Here is a 17,230-nt window from a genome sequence, read left to right as displayed (position 1 = left end):
TGTCCAAGTATTAGAAAGGGGCCGAACTATACTTATCTAGTGCGTTCAGAGGCGGCATATTTCATAAGGCTTTTTTTTGTTCTGCAGTTAGAACAAAGGCGTATAGGCAACCCTAGTTCTACGGAATCGTGACAGGTAAACGTCTGTGACTTCACTTTTTACGGTAAGTGACAGAGCCAGTAATCATATACGTAAAACAAATTGTATGGCAAAGAGCTAACTGATTAAGCACGAGCTCCGAAGTTCAACACAACTGACGCGATTCACATTTGTAAATCAAACTGCAGTTGATAGTATAATAAGACATGAGCAACTGAAGTCGATGGCTCATGTAATAACCTATATATAAAACTGTGCCTATTTGCCCGTAGCGTGAAGACGACAAAGAAGTACTTATCTTGCGACTGGGCGGATGGTTCACGCCACGCATAGTGTAGCTTTGAGCAGATCGTCCTTTTTTTTTTTTTTTGACGAGGTTTCATCAAGAACACGAAAAAAATATGAAGAATTCCCAATGTTCCGCTACACAACGTCGGTAGTGGCGTAAAATGAAAATACTAAACACAGAGTGCGTTAACTCCATTATAGCAATGAAGTATCCCAATCAGACGGAGATAGAGGCAGCACGCATTCCCACTCATGTTTCTTGGTGGTGGATTTGGTGGGCAGCCTCCAATTGCACAAACAATCCATGTGACGTCATAAGAGCTGGACGAGAAAGTGGCTGGTGAATTGCGAGGGCTTCGCCCGCTTTCTTGAATATCTAGCTTAATTGATTGCAGCTCGCGCTAAAATCTGTATCTATGTTATTGAGGTGAAGCAGCCTTCTGAAGGAGCCGAATTTGAATTTTGGCTGCCTGGTCCCTGTAAACATAATAATTAGAAATTATAAAGTTAATATCAAAATATATCGTTTCGAAATTACCTCAGTAAACACTACACAAAGCTTCGTTAGTCGTTTATACATTGGTCGTAAGATGGTCGCCTAATTTCTTAACCCTATTTCTAAGCGATATTGGAGCAGCTGCGATTAGCACTGCCCACCTGATCATACACGTCCAACTGGCACAATACAAACTTCAAGCTAAGAGCACACTGACCGGTGTCTCTTCTGACGCACACAAATCGACCCGCAGCTGACAAACACCGCACATGTCAGGGGTACAAGGGCAAGACAGGCGCATTGACACGTGACAAGTCAGTAGCCACTGACCTGCGGCACGTCTCGGAACGGAGTCACAACGCAACAATCTACACACGCGCAGAGGTCGATGCATATAAACGAACGGCACTTTACCTCGACTTGACGCGCTCGGTCCGCTCGGAGGTGCCGCTGATGTTTACCGGTGCATTGACGTCGTTATCGCGGGGCCTGATCGAGAAGCTGAGGGACCTGAAGATCGCCGCAGCGGCCTTCCTGACACCGTTTCTCCTCGACCACGACGGCGGAGACGACGACGACAGTTGTGGCTTCTTCTTGCTGTTCGACTCGAGAGGCCTCGAGCCGTCCTTACGATCCAGCATCATTGCAGAGTGACCGCGGTCGCAGCCGTCACTTTCAAGAGCACCTTGGCAAAAGCTTCCTCACACTCGGAAGGCGACTCGCTGCGGTGGCCACATCCTTCGCGTGAACGACGACGCCTCCGTCTACTGAAGGAGGCGCACGACGATGCCTCCTTCTACTGAAACCTTACGGCCACTCACCGATCGCGTTATGTGGTAACGATCGATCGCGTCAGTTACGCAGACAGCCCGTCTGGTAAGTCGTTGAGCAAACAAGGGCGAGTATCCAGCGAGAATTCTTCCCCCTCGGGCGCTGCTGCGCCACGGACTCTCCGGCGCGCAAACACACGCTGCACGCGCAACGCGCGAAAGGCGACAAGGACGCCGTCATGTCGATGACGATGCGCCGCGTACGACTCCGCCGTGACAGTTCCGACGGTCCTTGGCAAGGGCGGGTCGGACGATCGCACCGTACGCCTTCCTTCGACACTTTCACTCCAGCCTGGGGGTCGTGCGTCTCGGCCTCGGCCTCGTCGAACTGGAAGACCGCAGTCCCGGTGTGCGGCGTCTGTCGCGAATCGGCAACCAAGGCGCCACGCCGGGGACCGACGCGGAGTTCTTCCCACTCTTCGGTCGACGCGCGCGCGCGCGTGTACATCACGACGCGGCCGAAACACCCTTGGCGAGAGCGAGAGCACCGCCGCCGCCGACGACGACAATCCGGTTTTCTTTCGCCGGCCCGACGACTCCCACACCTGTTACTTTTTCGCTCGGGCGGTGGTCGCGCCCGCGCTGATCGTGCGTGTACACAAGAGAGCGGAGTCGTCGTCGTTCTTATTATTCGGCTCGTTCTTGCGTCGCATTGTGTGCGGCGGCAGGGGAGCCACCGTTGACGATTGCGGAGGCGCGCACGCCGAGCCCCGACAACGGTCGTAGACAAACAAAGGAAACGGGGCAGAGAAGTCTAATGGGTGTGTCGTTGAACGCTAATGACTACAGAGCGTTCTGTGTGCATTCAGAAACAGCGATCTATGTACACCCCGAAAAAAAAAAAAAAAGAAATGCTGACAGCATCTATTCCACAGATGAGCAAAAAAGAGACAGCGAAATCTCAAACGTCCTGAGATCTTGCAACTAAGCAAAACTAACAAAATCCACCAATGTAGTATTTTTTTTTTCTTCAAATCAACGCCATTTTTGTTTATGTTGCAGTCAGGAAGGTGAAGCGTATGCTGGCTTCATGCGGCAAACGATTTCCGCCTCCGGATGTTGCCAGTTTAGAATGAGATGCATTGTCTCACACATGCTATGGCGATCCGTCGTTTTCCTAGTTGGCGGCTTAACCTTGCGTAATCTTTCGCGCTTACCAAGTTGATCACCTTTATTCACGATTGTTCCACTTATCGCTATGCATGCATGAACGGCGCACTATCAGTTTGGCAGTGATGATGATGCTCACAACAACACGGGGAAGATGGATCACCGGACCTCTTCATCACTTAATTTTCAGTTGTAATATCACGCAGTAATTTGAATGTGCACTAAATAATGTGAGACTGGTGGCACATGTAGTTTGCCTCGGTTTGTCCTTGTGTTCCAAATGGAAATACTTAGAGAGCACAGTAAGATACAACTAATAATTAAGGAGAGCAACAGGCTCTGAGAAAGCTTCGCTTGGAAGTGGGAACGACATTTGACTATAAAACAATGGGAACAAAACGCGAGTTACTATTTATCTGTGCAATGAAACTGCTTCCTATCTGGGTGCCGACCCCCAGATCGAGAACCTAACGGTCTATGACAATTTGCAATTCACGCCATCTGAGACGGGAAGTTAAATAGCGTGATTGGATTGGATTGGAGTAAATTTATTTGTGCCTGCAAATCGGCGTTCTTGTGCGCCGTGACGCGGGCCCGGCGTCGTCCTAGGGGTTAGCCGTTATTCGGTCCGAGCCACCCGCTCGCCGTTGACGGCTCGCGAGTCTCGTGCCTTTCGAGATCCCTCAGGACCTGCTGGACGGCCCAGAATTGATGTTCGCGGTCGTAGCTCTTCGCGGCTTCTTCCAGCCGCGGCGGGATGGTTCTCGATGCCGATTCCTCCGGTTGTTTTGAGCAGAAATAGCGTGAAAGTCACACAGTGCAACCATTCCTAAACCTTCTCTCAAACCTGTTGTACGAAGTAGTACGACCCACTTTATACTGACATTTTTTAGGTGCGAATGCACTTTATAAGCGACCCTGAATTCCGGTGACCGCCGTCCCTCCACATAGCAACAGCTGCGGGTGCGCGCGCTCCTCGTCTTCCTTGGCAACGGGGGGAGATGGGCGCGCGCTGCCTGGCCGCTGACATGGCACATACCCACGTGGGGGATTGGCCAGGAATCGGGCATGAGAAGGGCTAATGCACCCGCTTAAAGGAGTACTGACACGAAATTTCAAAGCTGAGATCCGCTCTAGCAATCAAGTACAACGACAACACAAATAGGTGTCTGTGAATAAATGCATCTTTCTTTCTTTGTAGTTGTGTGTGTGTGTGTGATCTCTCTTTCGCGAACATTACCGAACCGCGCGAATTCAACTCGTGTATTCGCACTTTCACATTCTTCCCCTCGGGGAAATGCGGGGAAATTTTTTTTTTCTGGCCACCTTACACGAGTTTGGGGAAATCATTGTGGGTGAGCGTTCCACAAAATCATTGGGTTGGGTTTTCGTGTTGCTGTTAGTTACTACATTGCCGGCTTTATAGCTCTGTTTCATATAGACGCTGAGGGGCCTTTGAATCGCCGCAGCGATCTACCCGAGACCATTGAGAATAAACGGTCTCGGGAGACCACTGCGGTGATTATGTCATTCATTCCGTGAGCCTGAGGGTGCATCATTAAATTGGTCTCCGTTTTTAGAGGCGCGCAGGCAATCATGCGTTTTTTTTTCTTCTCCTCCGTTGTCTCCCTATTTAAATCAGTGATGATATTCGAAGCTTTTTATGGAGACTCTACGTGCGCACCGACGAGACGCTGAGTTATCCCGGTTTCCTGAAGCAAACGAAATAGTCTTAACGCATTCCGCCCGCGTACATTTGTGCCAGTAATGACCATCGAAAGCGTCACCCGTACTGACGTTTCGCCAATGTCCATATGCAAGCCTTGTCAAATGTACAATGCACGCCACTGAGAAGTGTTCCGGGCGCGCCAGGATGTGCGGGTGTGCCGGAACTGTATTCGACTGCGGCGTACGAGCCACGCTTGTCATCGCACGCTTGCCTCCCACCCAAACATCCTAGAGATAATAATGTCTGCGAACTATTGTCTACCCCCCCCCCCCCTTCCTCCGTTTGTCCCATCAATTTTTCTCCAAGGTCTACCACTAGCTGTTCATGCCATGCGAACCACTTTTCAATTATCTTTAACCGAGGAAGGTACACTTGCACGACCATCTAGTAACAATGACGAGTGCAATTGAAAGGCATTGTTGCCGCGGTAGTGTCACTGCAAATGTATGTTTTTTTTTTTTTTCGTGTGCTTTTCCGTCTCTCCTTCATGGGAGGATCCCCCGTGAGTACAAAGGACGTGCCCTGTGCCAAAGGATGCCGCTCTGCCACACGGGTACACATAACTTCCCGTGCGCCCGAGCCGTCCGCTTCTCGTGGCGTTAAAGGGAGGTGCCGCCACTATTCAGGCCGTACACTCAACTAAACTGCCGCGACGACGGCTATCGCTGCTGGAGCAGTAACCACGCACGCCGCCGCACCCAGCAGCAGCGGAGCGTGGGCGTGTGGACCCGCAAGAGGACTTCGAAGCAACGCACCCTTTGTCAAGACAAAGTGTTTGCGCTTTCGCTTTCGTCCACGGCGTCTGTGTGTTGAGTAGCGGTGAGGGCGCGGTGAAAAACGCGTAAAAAAGGGCGGCCCAGCGAGGAAGCGAAGTCTTGCGCGTGCCTGACTGTTTGTCACCCCTCGTTTTCTGTTGGCTCAGTTGGAGTGTTGACAAAGACCACTTGCCATGCCTGGCACACGACTCTTCGCCAGCTTCTGTATGTACGCTCTAGAGGAAAGCCGGAACGTTGCTTGAATCACGGTGGTGAAGAAAGAACACAGGAAGCGGGATGCTGCAGCAATGCTAATTTCGCGAGTCATCTGCACAAGCGAGAGGAAAGACAGAGGTATTTTTAGCTGTCCCCACAAGCGACTCCCATTAGTCAGCGTGTCAAATGTTAAATCGCATTCAAATGCATGTAGTTATGCTTCCGGAGTGCGTCCAAGAGGCGCCAAGAACAACAGTTTCTCCTGACGGCAGCCAGGAAAAGAAGCAAACAACGACGAAAGCAGTCAGCCTATAGAGACGTTCCAGAGTTGACGCCCAAGCCTCTCTGGCATTCATCTGGTTAATGGTGCAACCGAGTGAACGATCTATTGGCACATAAAAGGATGATTAATTGATTGATTGATTGATTGATTGATTGATTGATTGATTGATTGATTGATTGATTGATTGATTGATTGATTGATTGATTGATTGATTGATTGATTGATTGATTATTTAATGACCATGTTTCTTTGCGGCTCAGCGAACGCGAAAGCGTAAGGAGTAGCCACCGAGGAAACACAGCTGATATGACAATAAGGTAGCGCGGCGTCCACTGGCGCAGTCAACCAGCCGCCGAGCTCAGGTCTGTCTGCAGCGACTACCGCGAAACGCACTCCCTCGGTCTTTGCCCCTACAATACAAAACAATTCAGTGCCCTTCCCCTCTGTGAAGAAGGATGACCAGCGAAGCTAGGCGCAGTGCGAGGAGTACAGGAAACAAAACTCGTTTGTTTTTAAATGGCCGTTGGGCGTACTTACTAGCAAATGCTGAATAAAACTTGGAAGGACTAGAGTTTTATTCTAGCGGGCAAGCATGGGGCTGTCCGCTTCCCCGCCGTAACCCGTGTATCGACAGCAGATGGTAATTTTGTAACGTTTACAACTTCGCTGGGAACTCCGTAGATGTTAAAAGTAGATAAAACTCTGCGTGAAGTTACAGACGTGTTAGAGACAACTTATTATATAATTTTTGTCGGGATAGCTTCGATTAAACAAGAGTTACAGCCGTTTGCGCTAACCATACTCCCTGAGCAAACGGCCATGTATTGACAGCAGACGGGAATTTTGCAACATTTCCAACTTCCGCGTGAACTGACTATTACTACAAGTAAATTAAACTCGCCGTAATGACAGAGCCGTCCCAGCGGCCAATTTCAGTATGATTTTTTTTCGAGACACCTACATTAGTTTGAAAGCTGCACATCATTCACCAAAAAGTTGGCTTTGCCACAAGGTTAAAAAAGTTCTTGTCAACGCGCCTCAGTCCACGTACGCAAAATTTTTCATAAACTGGATAGTGGCGGCTTCGCCTCAAAGAATCGCCAACTATTACGACATCCCCTAATACGATGTTCGAGCACAGTCGTTAAGGTGTTCTAATTTTTTTATATAAAATGGAAAATTATTTGAGAGAGAGATTCATCTATGCAGTTACAGGCTACTATTTCTTTACTATGTATCAAAAAAAAACGACAGAGCAGATGGATGATGAGTGAGCGCAATTGGCACCTTCATTTTTACACTTCTTTTTCCTTTCCCTTTTCCTCGAACCGCAACACCACATCTTTTCTGCGGACGACGGCGCCAGTGGGAAACCAGCAGAGTCGCGTTACACTGGCGCCACCTCTTAGCCGTCCGCAGACAGACTTCGGATCATGCGGAGTGGTGCAACGCTTATAGGAGTGGTGCAACGGAGTGGTGCAACGTTTTAGTGTTGTTGTTATAGTACACTACTCTCCTCCTCAGATTCCCTTTTCATGCTTCCGCTGAACCTTTCACCCCAGTGCCCAAAAGTTGTGCACTGGGTGTTTGAGAAACCGAGGCGCGGGTCGCGGGACGTAAGTGATGTCTTTGATAGTGTATCTTACAATGATGGTGATAGTAGGAGGCAGCTGCCAAGCGACCTCTTCTTCCTCTTTAACTTTAACACTGGGTTTCCACCGACGGCGACACCGTCGCCGCTCAACTGCGTGAACAGGAACTTAAAAGTCGCGATCTAAAAGGGTGGCATTTGTAACTGCACATACACGTATATCTTTAGCTGAACATTATTGCCTTCAGACGCATATCTTACCACCGCCCCACCCTGACCTATCCAGGGAACAACAAACTACCATACGGCTCATACGTAAACACGAATCGCTACGATGCTGAGTGTAAATTTTTTCAGAAGTGGGTGCACTAGTCACATAATCAGGGTGCGCAAATTTAGCCCTGAGCACCCTCCTCTCTTGCCATCAACTAACCAACAAGAGCAATGGGAGATGGCACTGTCCAGCCCCTCTCTGCCTACCCAGCTGGAGCTGGTGGGCAGAGCACAGGTGGCGCGGACTGTATATGGGATCCACCAGTGAAGAAGGGACTGCTCCCCTGGGCCGCCCACTGGGCCGATTTGAATGCTCAATAAACGTATTTACTCCTCCTCTTCCCCAACCTCCTCTCTTAAATTTACTCCATTATTTCACAGGATTAAGACACCTAAACAGGGGCGCTCAAGTTATGCGTTAGGGATCGTCCGATTTAATAAAAGCCGCAAGAGCGTTTATATTTTTATACCAGACAGGTTATATAACCACGTAAAAAAGGCTTCCCGCCGTGACACCGACTTTAAGCCGGCTCAGTGTACAAACGTCAAGCTGACTTCGTAAATTTCGCTTTTCCACAGAGCGCTAGTTTATTGCGTTGATGCCTAACGACAGAAAATGAGACGGGTCAGAAAGCCCTGGTGAGCAATGCGTAAATGTGACGCATGCGGCCAGAAAGCTCGTGTGCTATCCAAGTTTGCCTAAAATGGACAAATATACAGCTTATTTAAAGTCTTTGTACGTTGCCTTGAACCCTTCCTTTAACTGCAATTCCATTCCATGGTTGTTATTTGGTTCATCGAAAAGAACAACCACTTGTATGGTTGTTATTGTTCATTTTGATCTTTCGACGAGGCGCACGAACTTAAGTTCCCAGCTTATTGGTATTGTGATGTCAAATACATCTGTGCTGAGATTATTTTATTTTTGTTGTGACATCGTGGATGATGAGCATGATAAACTCAAAGACAGTTAGGCACACAAGTGAAATTGTTCGTGCCGCTATTGTTACTGTTGTTCAAAGTGTTTTTATTTTAAAAAATACTTCTCGAGCGGTTCTCATCAAGGAGGGTGTATAAAAGTGAATCGCGTGGAGGAAACAAAGTTGTGAAATACGCGACGCTAGTCAGGCCGGCCTGGCATGCTTTTAGCACGCCCAGATGGAACAAATATCGCCACTAACTGAAATTCTGGCGCTTTTTTTACAGCGGAGCTGTCATAGGCTATGTTTTGGCTAAAGCTGCGTGCGTCGACGAAAAGTGTGTCGACAAGTTTGATGGCAAAGCCAACTTTCACGTGAAAGCTCTGTAGTTCTCAATGGAATGTACTCGTCTTGGAAATAATTATCCTGAAATTATACATACCGTCAGTCCGGGCTACAGCCTGATTGATGGGCTAGCCTGACTTACCCCCATGTTTTCATTCTTTCTTCTCTTTTTCACACTCTTCTATATCATTTAATTCTTCTCTACTCCCCTTGCCCTGTACTAGGTTGTATGCAAGTGAGCTCTCTGCCGAGTTCAATAATATCCCCAGTGCGCTTCCTTTCGTGTTCATTTCCTTCGAACTACCACCACTACTACTACAGAAATCACACCGAAAGTGGCCTCTGCCTCGCGGGAAAGCCAACTTTATCGCGAGTGCTCAGCAGAAGGAGGTTGTAACTCTTGTTTAATCAAAGCTTCCCCAACAAAAACTATGTGACGATTCACCGCTAAGACGACTCTATTATCACGTCTGGTTTTATCTACTCGTCACGATTAGTTATTTTACAGTGACGTTGTCAACGTGACAGAATTCCCGTTTGCTGTCAATAAATGGCCATCTACGGAGAGAAACTGGTTACAGAAAACACCTGTAACTCTTGTTTTATTCGTAATATTCCCCAACGCATTGTATAAAAATTAGCCGCTAAGACGACTTAAGCATTACGCCGGGTTCAATCTACCTGTCATGATTAGTTGGTTTAGAGTGAAGTTGTAAACGTTACAGAATTCCCGCCTGTTGTCAGTGCATGGCCATCTGCGGCAGGAATGTGGTTACAGAAAATGGCTGTAACTCTCGTTTTATCGAAACTATCGCCAAAAAAAAGTTTCAAATCCATTCCGTCTAACGACTACGATTGCCGAAACGCGAAGCTTTCTTGCGTGCGAAAGTCAAATGGCGAAGTGACAAGGTCAAGGCGCTGAAATGAGAGTCAAAGCGTCAACGGTAGAAGTGCATACCGCCTGAGAGTTTAAGTCCAAACGGCAACGATCGAAATCCAAACTGCCTGCGAGCCAAAGTGCAAACCCAGCGACAGCAAACGAATACCTCAAGAGAAAGTTGGGCGCCCCCTACGAAGTAATCGTCGTTGTTACAGACCATCGTCGTCGTTAGACGGGCGGAATTTGAACTTTGTTTGGAGAGAGAATGGCCTAAGGTGTAGTGTGTGGTGTTGTATAAATGAAGAGCCGGCAAGCATTAAACGACTGCTTCGGCCAAGCCTGAATGGCGCCAATAAAGGGAAGAAGTTTCTTCCTTTAAAGGCAGGGGGTGTTGGGCTCATGCATTTGTTTGTGCACCAACTTGTGTCTCGTTTTTTCTTCTACAAATTGGTTGATCACCCACTTTTACTGACTGTACTTCAGCAGCGCATAAGTTTCCATTTGCCTTTTTTGCTTGTATGTACGGGCGAGGTCAATACAAAGCCTCCATGGGGATTTCTCAAAGAGGTCGTGGAGTCATTTAACTTTCTTACCGCGCGGTTTTCCTTGGAATATCTGTTCAGCATGTCAAGGAAAACTATGACGAACACTCTTATTGAAAGTCTATTCCCGGTGCCTGTTTATCGCCAGCCTTACTTAGGCCACCAGAAAAGCAATGTTTTAAAACGCGTAATGAGCATGTGTATCCCGCCAAATGCAAAAACATTTTTCTTCAAGCTTCATTCTTCCACACTCCCAGTTAAGACATGGCTGCGCAAAAAAGGAATGTCTATTCCTTGGTCGGACAATTGTCGCCTCTGTAATCAACCAGAGACAATTGATCATTGTTTTGTGTTGTGCCGGGACGCTGTGTTCTTCTGGGACGTTTTGCAACGGACACTAAAAAAGGACATCGACATCACCCCGTACACCATTCGCTTCCTGCCATTTGAAGATGTTAATCGGATGCCATATGACGTTTTCGTCCTCCTAGGATTGTTTAGCTTGTGGAAGTGCCGTATGACTGATCGGCATGCGGAACCCCCTAGGCCGACCAAGTGCATTTTTCGGGAACAGGCGGCGTTGGTGCGGAGCGTTTATGCTGCGCAGAGTGATCCACCAGAGTGGCTGCCTCTTTTGGATGCGTGCGTTTGCTTGCCTGAGTTTTGATCTTTGTTCGACTGTCTGTTAGTGCTTAAATTGTGTGTTAAGTGTCTCGTCTTTTGAAGTTTTCTAACATTTCCATGCATTAAAGAAAAAAAAAAAAGTGCCCAAATGGCGCAATCGGATCGATGTCGGATTCACAACTCGAGGGACCCAGGTTCGATTCCCACCACCGGAAGCCCCTTTTTTTTTCCACAGTCATCATCTTCATCATCGTCGTCGTCGTCGTCATCCTAATGTTCCCTCCAACTGTGTAAAGTTGGCTTTCCTGCAGTGCGCTTTCGAATCTGGGAGATATCGTGGGAGTTGCAATAACCCCTCTTAACCAGCCGTTACTCCTGTATCTCGTGGTGGAATCTCTGGAAATTCCGAAATCGTATCAGGCATTTGCATGAATAATTTCTGAGCGCAAAAATAAATTTTGTAATTTTACTGGCATAGAAGGTATTGTAGGAGCTTTAGCCGCACCCTTCAATTTAATGTTACACAATTAGCCTCGTTAGGTGCGAAATTTCTAAAAAAAAATTATGAGCTGTATTTTGCGACATTTTGTATGAGACACAACAATCAGGTCCCTATTTTTGAGTGCCTAAAGCATATCAAGAGATCTGGGAAGAAGTGTTTAGGCCTTAGGTCCACCCATGTCCTTAAGTGAAATTTCGAAAAATCCCGCCCTAATGAGCATCCACGGCTGAGAAAGAATATGTTCTCCAAAAATTAAGTAACTGGGCCAGTGCTTGGGCTATGATGAATAACTCAGTTAATCAGTCAGTCAGCCAGTCAGTCATTTGTCGTTTTATGTATGTATGTATGTATGTATGTATGTATGTATGTATGTACGTATGTATGTATGTATGTACGAACGTATGTATGTATGTATGTATGTATGTATGTATGTATGTATGTATGTATGTATGTATGTATGTATGTATGTGTTTGTGTGTGTGAGAGAGAAAGAGAAAGACGGATGGAAATGAAATCAAAAGGCTGAATGCGTGACATCGAAGGCGATATTATTCATGGAAGCGCCCTCCTTTTTTAGAATGAAAGAGCTTTCCTTTGTAAAGACAGGGATTTTCGTTTTCCGCGAGGAAACAGAATTCGCTGGCCGAGAAGAAATCGGGGAGACGGACACGAGAAACACCGGGGCGAAGGGGCGGACTGACTTCCGTGAAGGCGCCGCGGTCACTGAAGCCGCGCGCAATAGCGCCGCGGCATGAAATAGGCGCGTGAAAGTCGAAATTTGCGTGACCGCGTGCGCGGAGTCACGCGCTGACGGAGACGCGCTGTGGCCAGGAAGTGCTGATGGCAGTCTTTCTGACGTGCGTGCGCATCGGGAAAACACGGCGTGCAGTGATTCTCATCCTGCTGCGGGCAGCGGTCCAAAAATTCGACGGACGACCCCGAGCTACGCCCTCGGGCGTGCAAACATGGTGGTTTGGTCAGCACAATTGCTACTGCTTCTTATTCTTTCTCTTCCGCGTACACTTACAACCGGTGAAACCAATCTTCTCGGAGGGGCTAGAAAGGATAACCTACAGTCGAATACACCGAGCACTAAGCATTTGGCATCGCCACCCCTTTCAACATTACGAAGGCAACCTTTACTGACAGGCGACGAGTGAAACCTGAACACTTAGCCTCCATTATGGCGTGGTGATAATCAAGGGAAGATTTTGCGTCATTCATGTTTACAATTATTTATGAAATTTAATGAGTGCACAGGTACTGAAATTGCTTTATTCGAAAAATGGTTTTACTCGAAGTGGCCGTGGTCCCCACTACAGTACACATAGAGGAAATCCTTCTCACTTATAACTATGGTTGTTCGTTTTCGGGTTTTATATTTTTTCACCATCAGGTGGTAAAAATCGGGTGCTATTTTTCTAACTGATCATCGGGTAGAAATCGGGTGCTTTTGTAAATCCTTTCCGATGTTAGGGTTTTTTCGGGTTAAATCCAGAGATGCACTAAGTAATACACTCAGTATAAGAAAGTTTAAGGATTTTCTCAACTTTCACGAACTGATATGTGTGTTTGTTTCAAGCTTTCAATCGGGAGGACGTCAAGCTTTTCTAGAAAATACTCTCCGAAATTTGGAGTTTTCCGTTAAAATTGGCGTTTGTTTCAAGCTTGTAATCGGGGGGCATCAAAGTTTTCTAGCAAACACGCTCTGAAATTCGGAGTTCATTCGGAGATGAAGCAGTCATGATGACAGTAAAGAGCATTGATAACCTCCAACAAATAAAACATTTTGTTCACGAAAAACTAGCTGGCCACCGATTTTTTACACATCCTTGCTTACATGCATTATTATCTTCATGCGGAACATGCCGGTCTCCATTCGATAACTATCCAATCGTTGAAGCCAGGCGAAAAAGTTCTCTCGACATCACAGTCACAGTTCCTATTAGCTAGGGGACAACAATGTCAGTGCCGCATTTGTCAGTCTGCAGTAGTGGGTGGTAAGTCATGCCAATACTCAATGAGTTCAAAAGCTGTGTTTGTGGGGCTTGCTTCCAGCAAGTGCTGGTTGAGAACGCCAGAACGTGAGCGCCTGATTATGCACATCGCTACTTTGAAAAGGCCTATTCGTGCAGAAACCGGGTTCAACCCGGTTCTCCTGAAATGTGTTCGGGATGCCAAAATGGGGTAAAATCGGGTTTTACCCGAAACGAACAGCCCTACTTATAACAAGGTATCGCTTACAACGAAATTATTTTTCTGTCCCACGTCCTCGAAAGTTCACGTGTCCGTACAACTCGCTCACTCACTCATTCACACGCTGGGGTTTAGACGCGTATATTCCCCTTTCTTCAAGCTGTCCTTGTGAACAGAACAACGCTGTACGCTCTAACTCGCACTTTAAGAAAGAACAGGGCCCATTTCCGCGAACAACGCCTAACAAAAAAAATAAAAAGGCAGAAGCGACGGCGTCAATCAACGCTCCGCAGGAAGGAGCCTCATCCGCGCGAAGCAGGCTCTGACTCATTGGCCACAGTCACAGGCCACGCATCATTTGGCCCTCGCGGAGTCACTCTGTCATTCTCCCGCTCCGTGCCAATGTTCTCCCGGCGCTCATCAGTAAGCGCGGCCAAAAAGCTGCCGGCAAAGAAGAAGGCCCCTCGGGGCCAGAGACGCACGGGCGCTGCCTCTTCGAGAGACCCCCCCTTCTTTCGCAACCCCAGTCCGTCCCGCAGCGTAACTCCGCGTTGACATAGCCCTGACCGCTATACCGCGCCGAAGAGGCTCCTCGCTGGGCCTTGTGCGAGTAAGCACCTATGCATGCGCGAACGGACGTACACGGCGTCTTGTTTCTAATCAGGGAAGGGGAAGACTCCGAGGGTGCTTTCTTGTCGCGAAAAAATATTCCGCCTGGGTAGCGGAGATACTCTGCGGTGTTTAGCAACACCGCCGGGAAAAACATACGCTCGTCTTCCGCATGCAGCTGAAGGGGTGTTTCCCTCGGCTCGAAAAACAAAAGCAGCAATGAAAAAGCTGTTGCTGCTTGCGAAGCGTGTCATTTCGCTGTGGATGCTGTCGCGCAGGGCAGTAATGGTTGCTGCCACTCTTGGGATAGGCGCGAAGCGACACGGTGTTGCGTGCGCCGACTTCAAGGTCCACCTTTTCTCGTATTCGTCGCCTGCTATGGTGTTCGCAAGGCGTGCGGCGACTTGAGTGGCAATCGTCGTCGACGCTGGGAGACACGCCCGTCCGCGTGACAAATTGCGGGACCCATTGTGCCTTGGTGCTTGTTCAGCGTCCCTGGCCAATCAGGTTGCCTGGGACGATTTCTGTATAGTCTCCAAACCTTGTGGCGCCACTATGACAAGCATAATTGGTAAGGTTAATGTATGCATAAAAGTGGTACGGATTCCTTGTCGGTAGGTTGCCCATTTCGGTAACGCCCCGGTTCCTATTCCTTTAAAGCGTGTAGCTATATGACGGTGTCCACTGAAGACTTCGTCTTCCATTATGGTCTTTGTACGCGCAAGAAGATCTCTCTCCAGCGAATATACGCGCAAGCTGCCGAAAGTATGCTAGAGATACTCTGCAAAATATTGTCTGGCATCTTTAGTATATAAAATCACGTATGCCCATGGCTCCAAGCACAAATATTCCCATACGTACGTGACGCATTGCCATCGGCACCATCATGATGACCTTTTCACGATAGTGCATCATTTTATTATGACAGCCATCTAATTACATGTCGGCATGGATGTACGGGACAGCGAAAGAACTCACATGGCGCACACCCAACAGCCGCTGCTCTTAGTCTAGCAATGTACTCGTTGTACTGGATGCACTTCGAGCTACAGTTATCGGTTGACGTCGCAGTACCTCAAAGAGTAACGTTAGGTTTAAGCTCCGTTGCATCCCAACAGCTGCAGTAGCAATTTCACGCAGCGCACTGGATGCTACCCGCTTGTAAATAATCGGTCCAATGAGCCATCCAACTCACCGTGGCATTTTACGTTGACCAGGAGAGGAAGAGCGGCAATAGGCATTGGAGCATTTCATTTTATTTTATTTTTGAAAGGCAGTTCTGTTCTCCCGCTTCCACCATGAAATGGCACAGCGAGGGCGGGTTAGGTTGACAGTCGGGTAGTGGTGCTCGCAGTGGTGCTCGCAGCTTGTGAAATGAACTACAGTAAAAGGTCATCGATTCGAACTTCAATTATTCGAATTTGCTGGTAACTCGATCTGTACGATTCGGTTCGGCCAAGCTACATAGAAGTCTATGTGTACCAAAGCACGTTAATTCGAACGCCAGAAGTCTCCTATGGATATTTCGACCTACGTGCCACCGTGCCCGCTGCTTGGCGCCTGGCACACGGCTCCATGAAAACGCCCCCGCTGTCTATACACACGACCCTACGCAGAGTCTGAAAGGAAGGGAAGATTTGTGTTTAGAACTTTAGGTAAAATCCGGCAAAACCAAACCAGCGTGGAGGGCAGAAATTAGCGGCTGTTGTCCCCTCTCCGTTCTACGTGGCGTCGGATCTCGAAGACTTCGCAAATATCGCAAATATAGTGTAGCTTATTGCCCAACCATTTCCCAATCGCAGTGGGCTGTTGTTGTTCTTCACTTTCGTTAGTTCCGACTTTCATTAATTCTGAGTTTGCTCTTCCGTGCGGTTCGAATTAACAGGCTTTTACTGCATAGCTTTCTTCATTTTGTTCCCTTCGTGCGGCCACAGCCGCAGTAGCGACGTGCCGTAACAGCGCTAACCTTCGTCACCTAAGCCGAAGCGCTTCCGCGCGAACTGCACAGGCAGCAGCAGCTCGCTGAGTTCCCTTGATCACCCGGTCTTCGCTCAACGGCAGAGATCGTGCGCAGTGGGCGGTGGCAGAAGAAGCGTGCACTAACCTCGTAGCGGCCCCCCTCCCCTGAAGTCAATTCCGGCTGTGACCCTCTGAGGGCGTGACAAAAAGCGAGGTGATCTGCCCCCCGGAGCTTCTGTGGCCGCTTGACCTTCTGTCGTCACCGGCACGGCAGAAGAAGCATTGGCAGCTGTCACACGATATGAAATGGGCGGCTGCGAGGCCTCGGGGTATACAAACGTCTGATCAGTTGCGATTGGCTTTTGTTTACGTTTTGTTTGCTTTGCTTCCGCATTACGACTACTGTCAGGCCACCTTCAACAGGTAAGCCATTGTTGCTGTTCAACTTCTCTGAGCGCGGGCGGTCCTCAGGCGTTGAAAAAACAGTCGAAGGGATGAATTGGATGTGTGCGTTCGTTCCTTTGTTGTTGTTGTTGTTGTTGTTGTTCAATTTGTTTTAGTTATTTGGAAGCCAGTGATGCAATCATCCATTCTGTGGTTGACCCTGCACAGACCTCACAAGTGGCACATATACAGCGGTTGCTACGTGTGAGGTCGCCAATCACGCCTGCGTGAGCGGTCACGAAATACGACGGATAAACACCCGCCGCGGAGGCTCAGTGGATGAGGCGCTGAAGTACGCGGGTTCAATCCCGGCCGTGGTGGCTGCTTTAAAGATGGAGGTGAAAAGTGAAAACACCCGTGTGTCGAGATTTTGGCGCACATTAAAGATCCCCAGGTGGTCAAAATTATTTCGAATCCCGTACCTACGGCGCCGTTGCGCAGGCGTAGCTTCGGCGCGTTAAACTTCATACAAAAAACGACGGACAAACATTTTCCACAGGGATTGCGTTGCACATCATCTTTATTAGTTCGTTGAACCG

General features: G+C 48.3%; 1 protein-coding gene across 4 annotated transcripts in view; it reads right to left on the bottom strand.

Moving 5' to 3' along the window:
- LOC144169350 (uncharacterized) overlaps positions 1-17,230 on the bottom strand; it is a 112,681-nt gene that overhangs the window by 18,870 nt on the left and 76,581 nt on the right. Inside the window, exon 1 of one of the 4 annotated variants that reach the window (XM_077698451.1) lies at positions 1,298-2,284. The exons of the other annotated variants lie outside the window; for them this stretch is intronic. Within the exon in view, the coding sequence (XP_077554577.1) occupies positions 1,298-1,527 (230 nt within the window). The 5' untranslated portion in view covers positions 1,528-2,284. Of the gene's footprint in view, positions 1-1,297; positions 2,285-17,230 lie in introns of those variants that run through there. 4 annotated transcript variants of the gene reach the window in all.

The sequence above is a fragment of the Haemaphysalis longicornis genome, unplaced genomic scaffold (assembly GCF_048455015.1).
Source record: "Haemaphysalis longicornis isolate Haplotype H1 unplaced genomic scaffold, Haemaphysalis longicornis Haplotype H1 scaffold_2, whole genome shotgun sequence".
Taxonomy (NCBI): domain Eukaryota; kingdom Metazoa; phylum Arthropoda; class Arachnida; order Ixodida; family Ixodidae; genus Haemaphysalis; species Haemaphysalis longicornis.
This window is presented reverse-complemented; position numbering and strand designations above follow the sequence as displayed.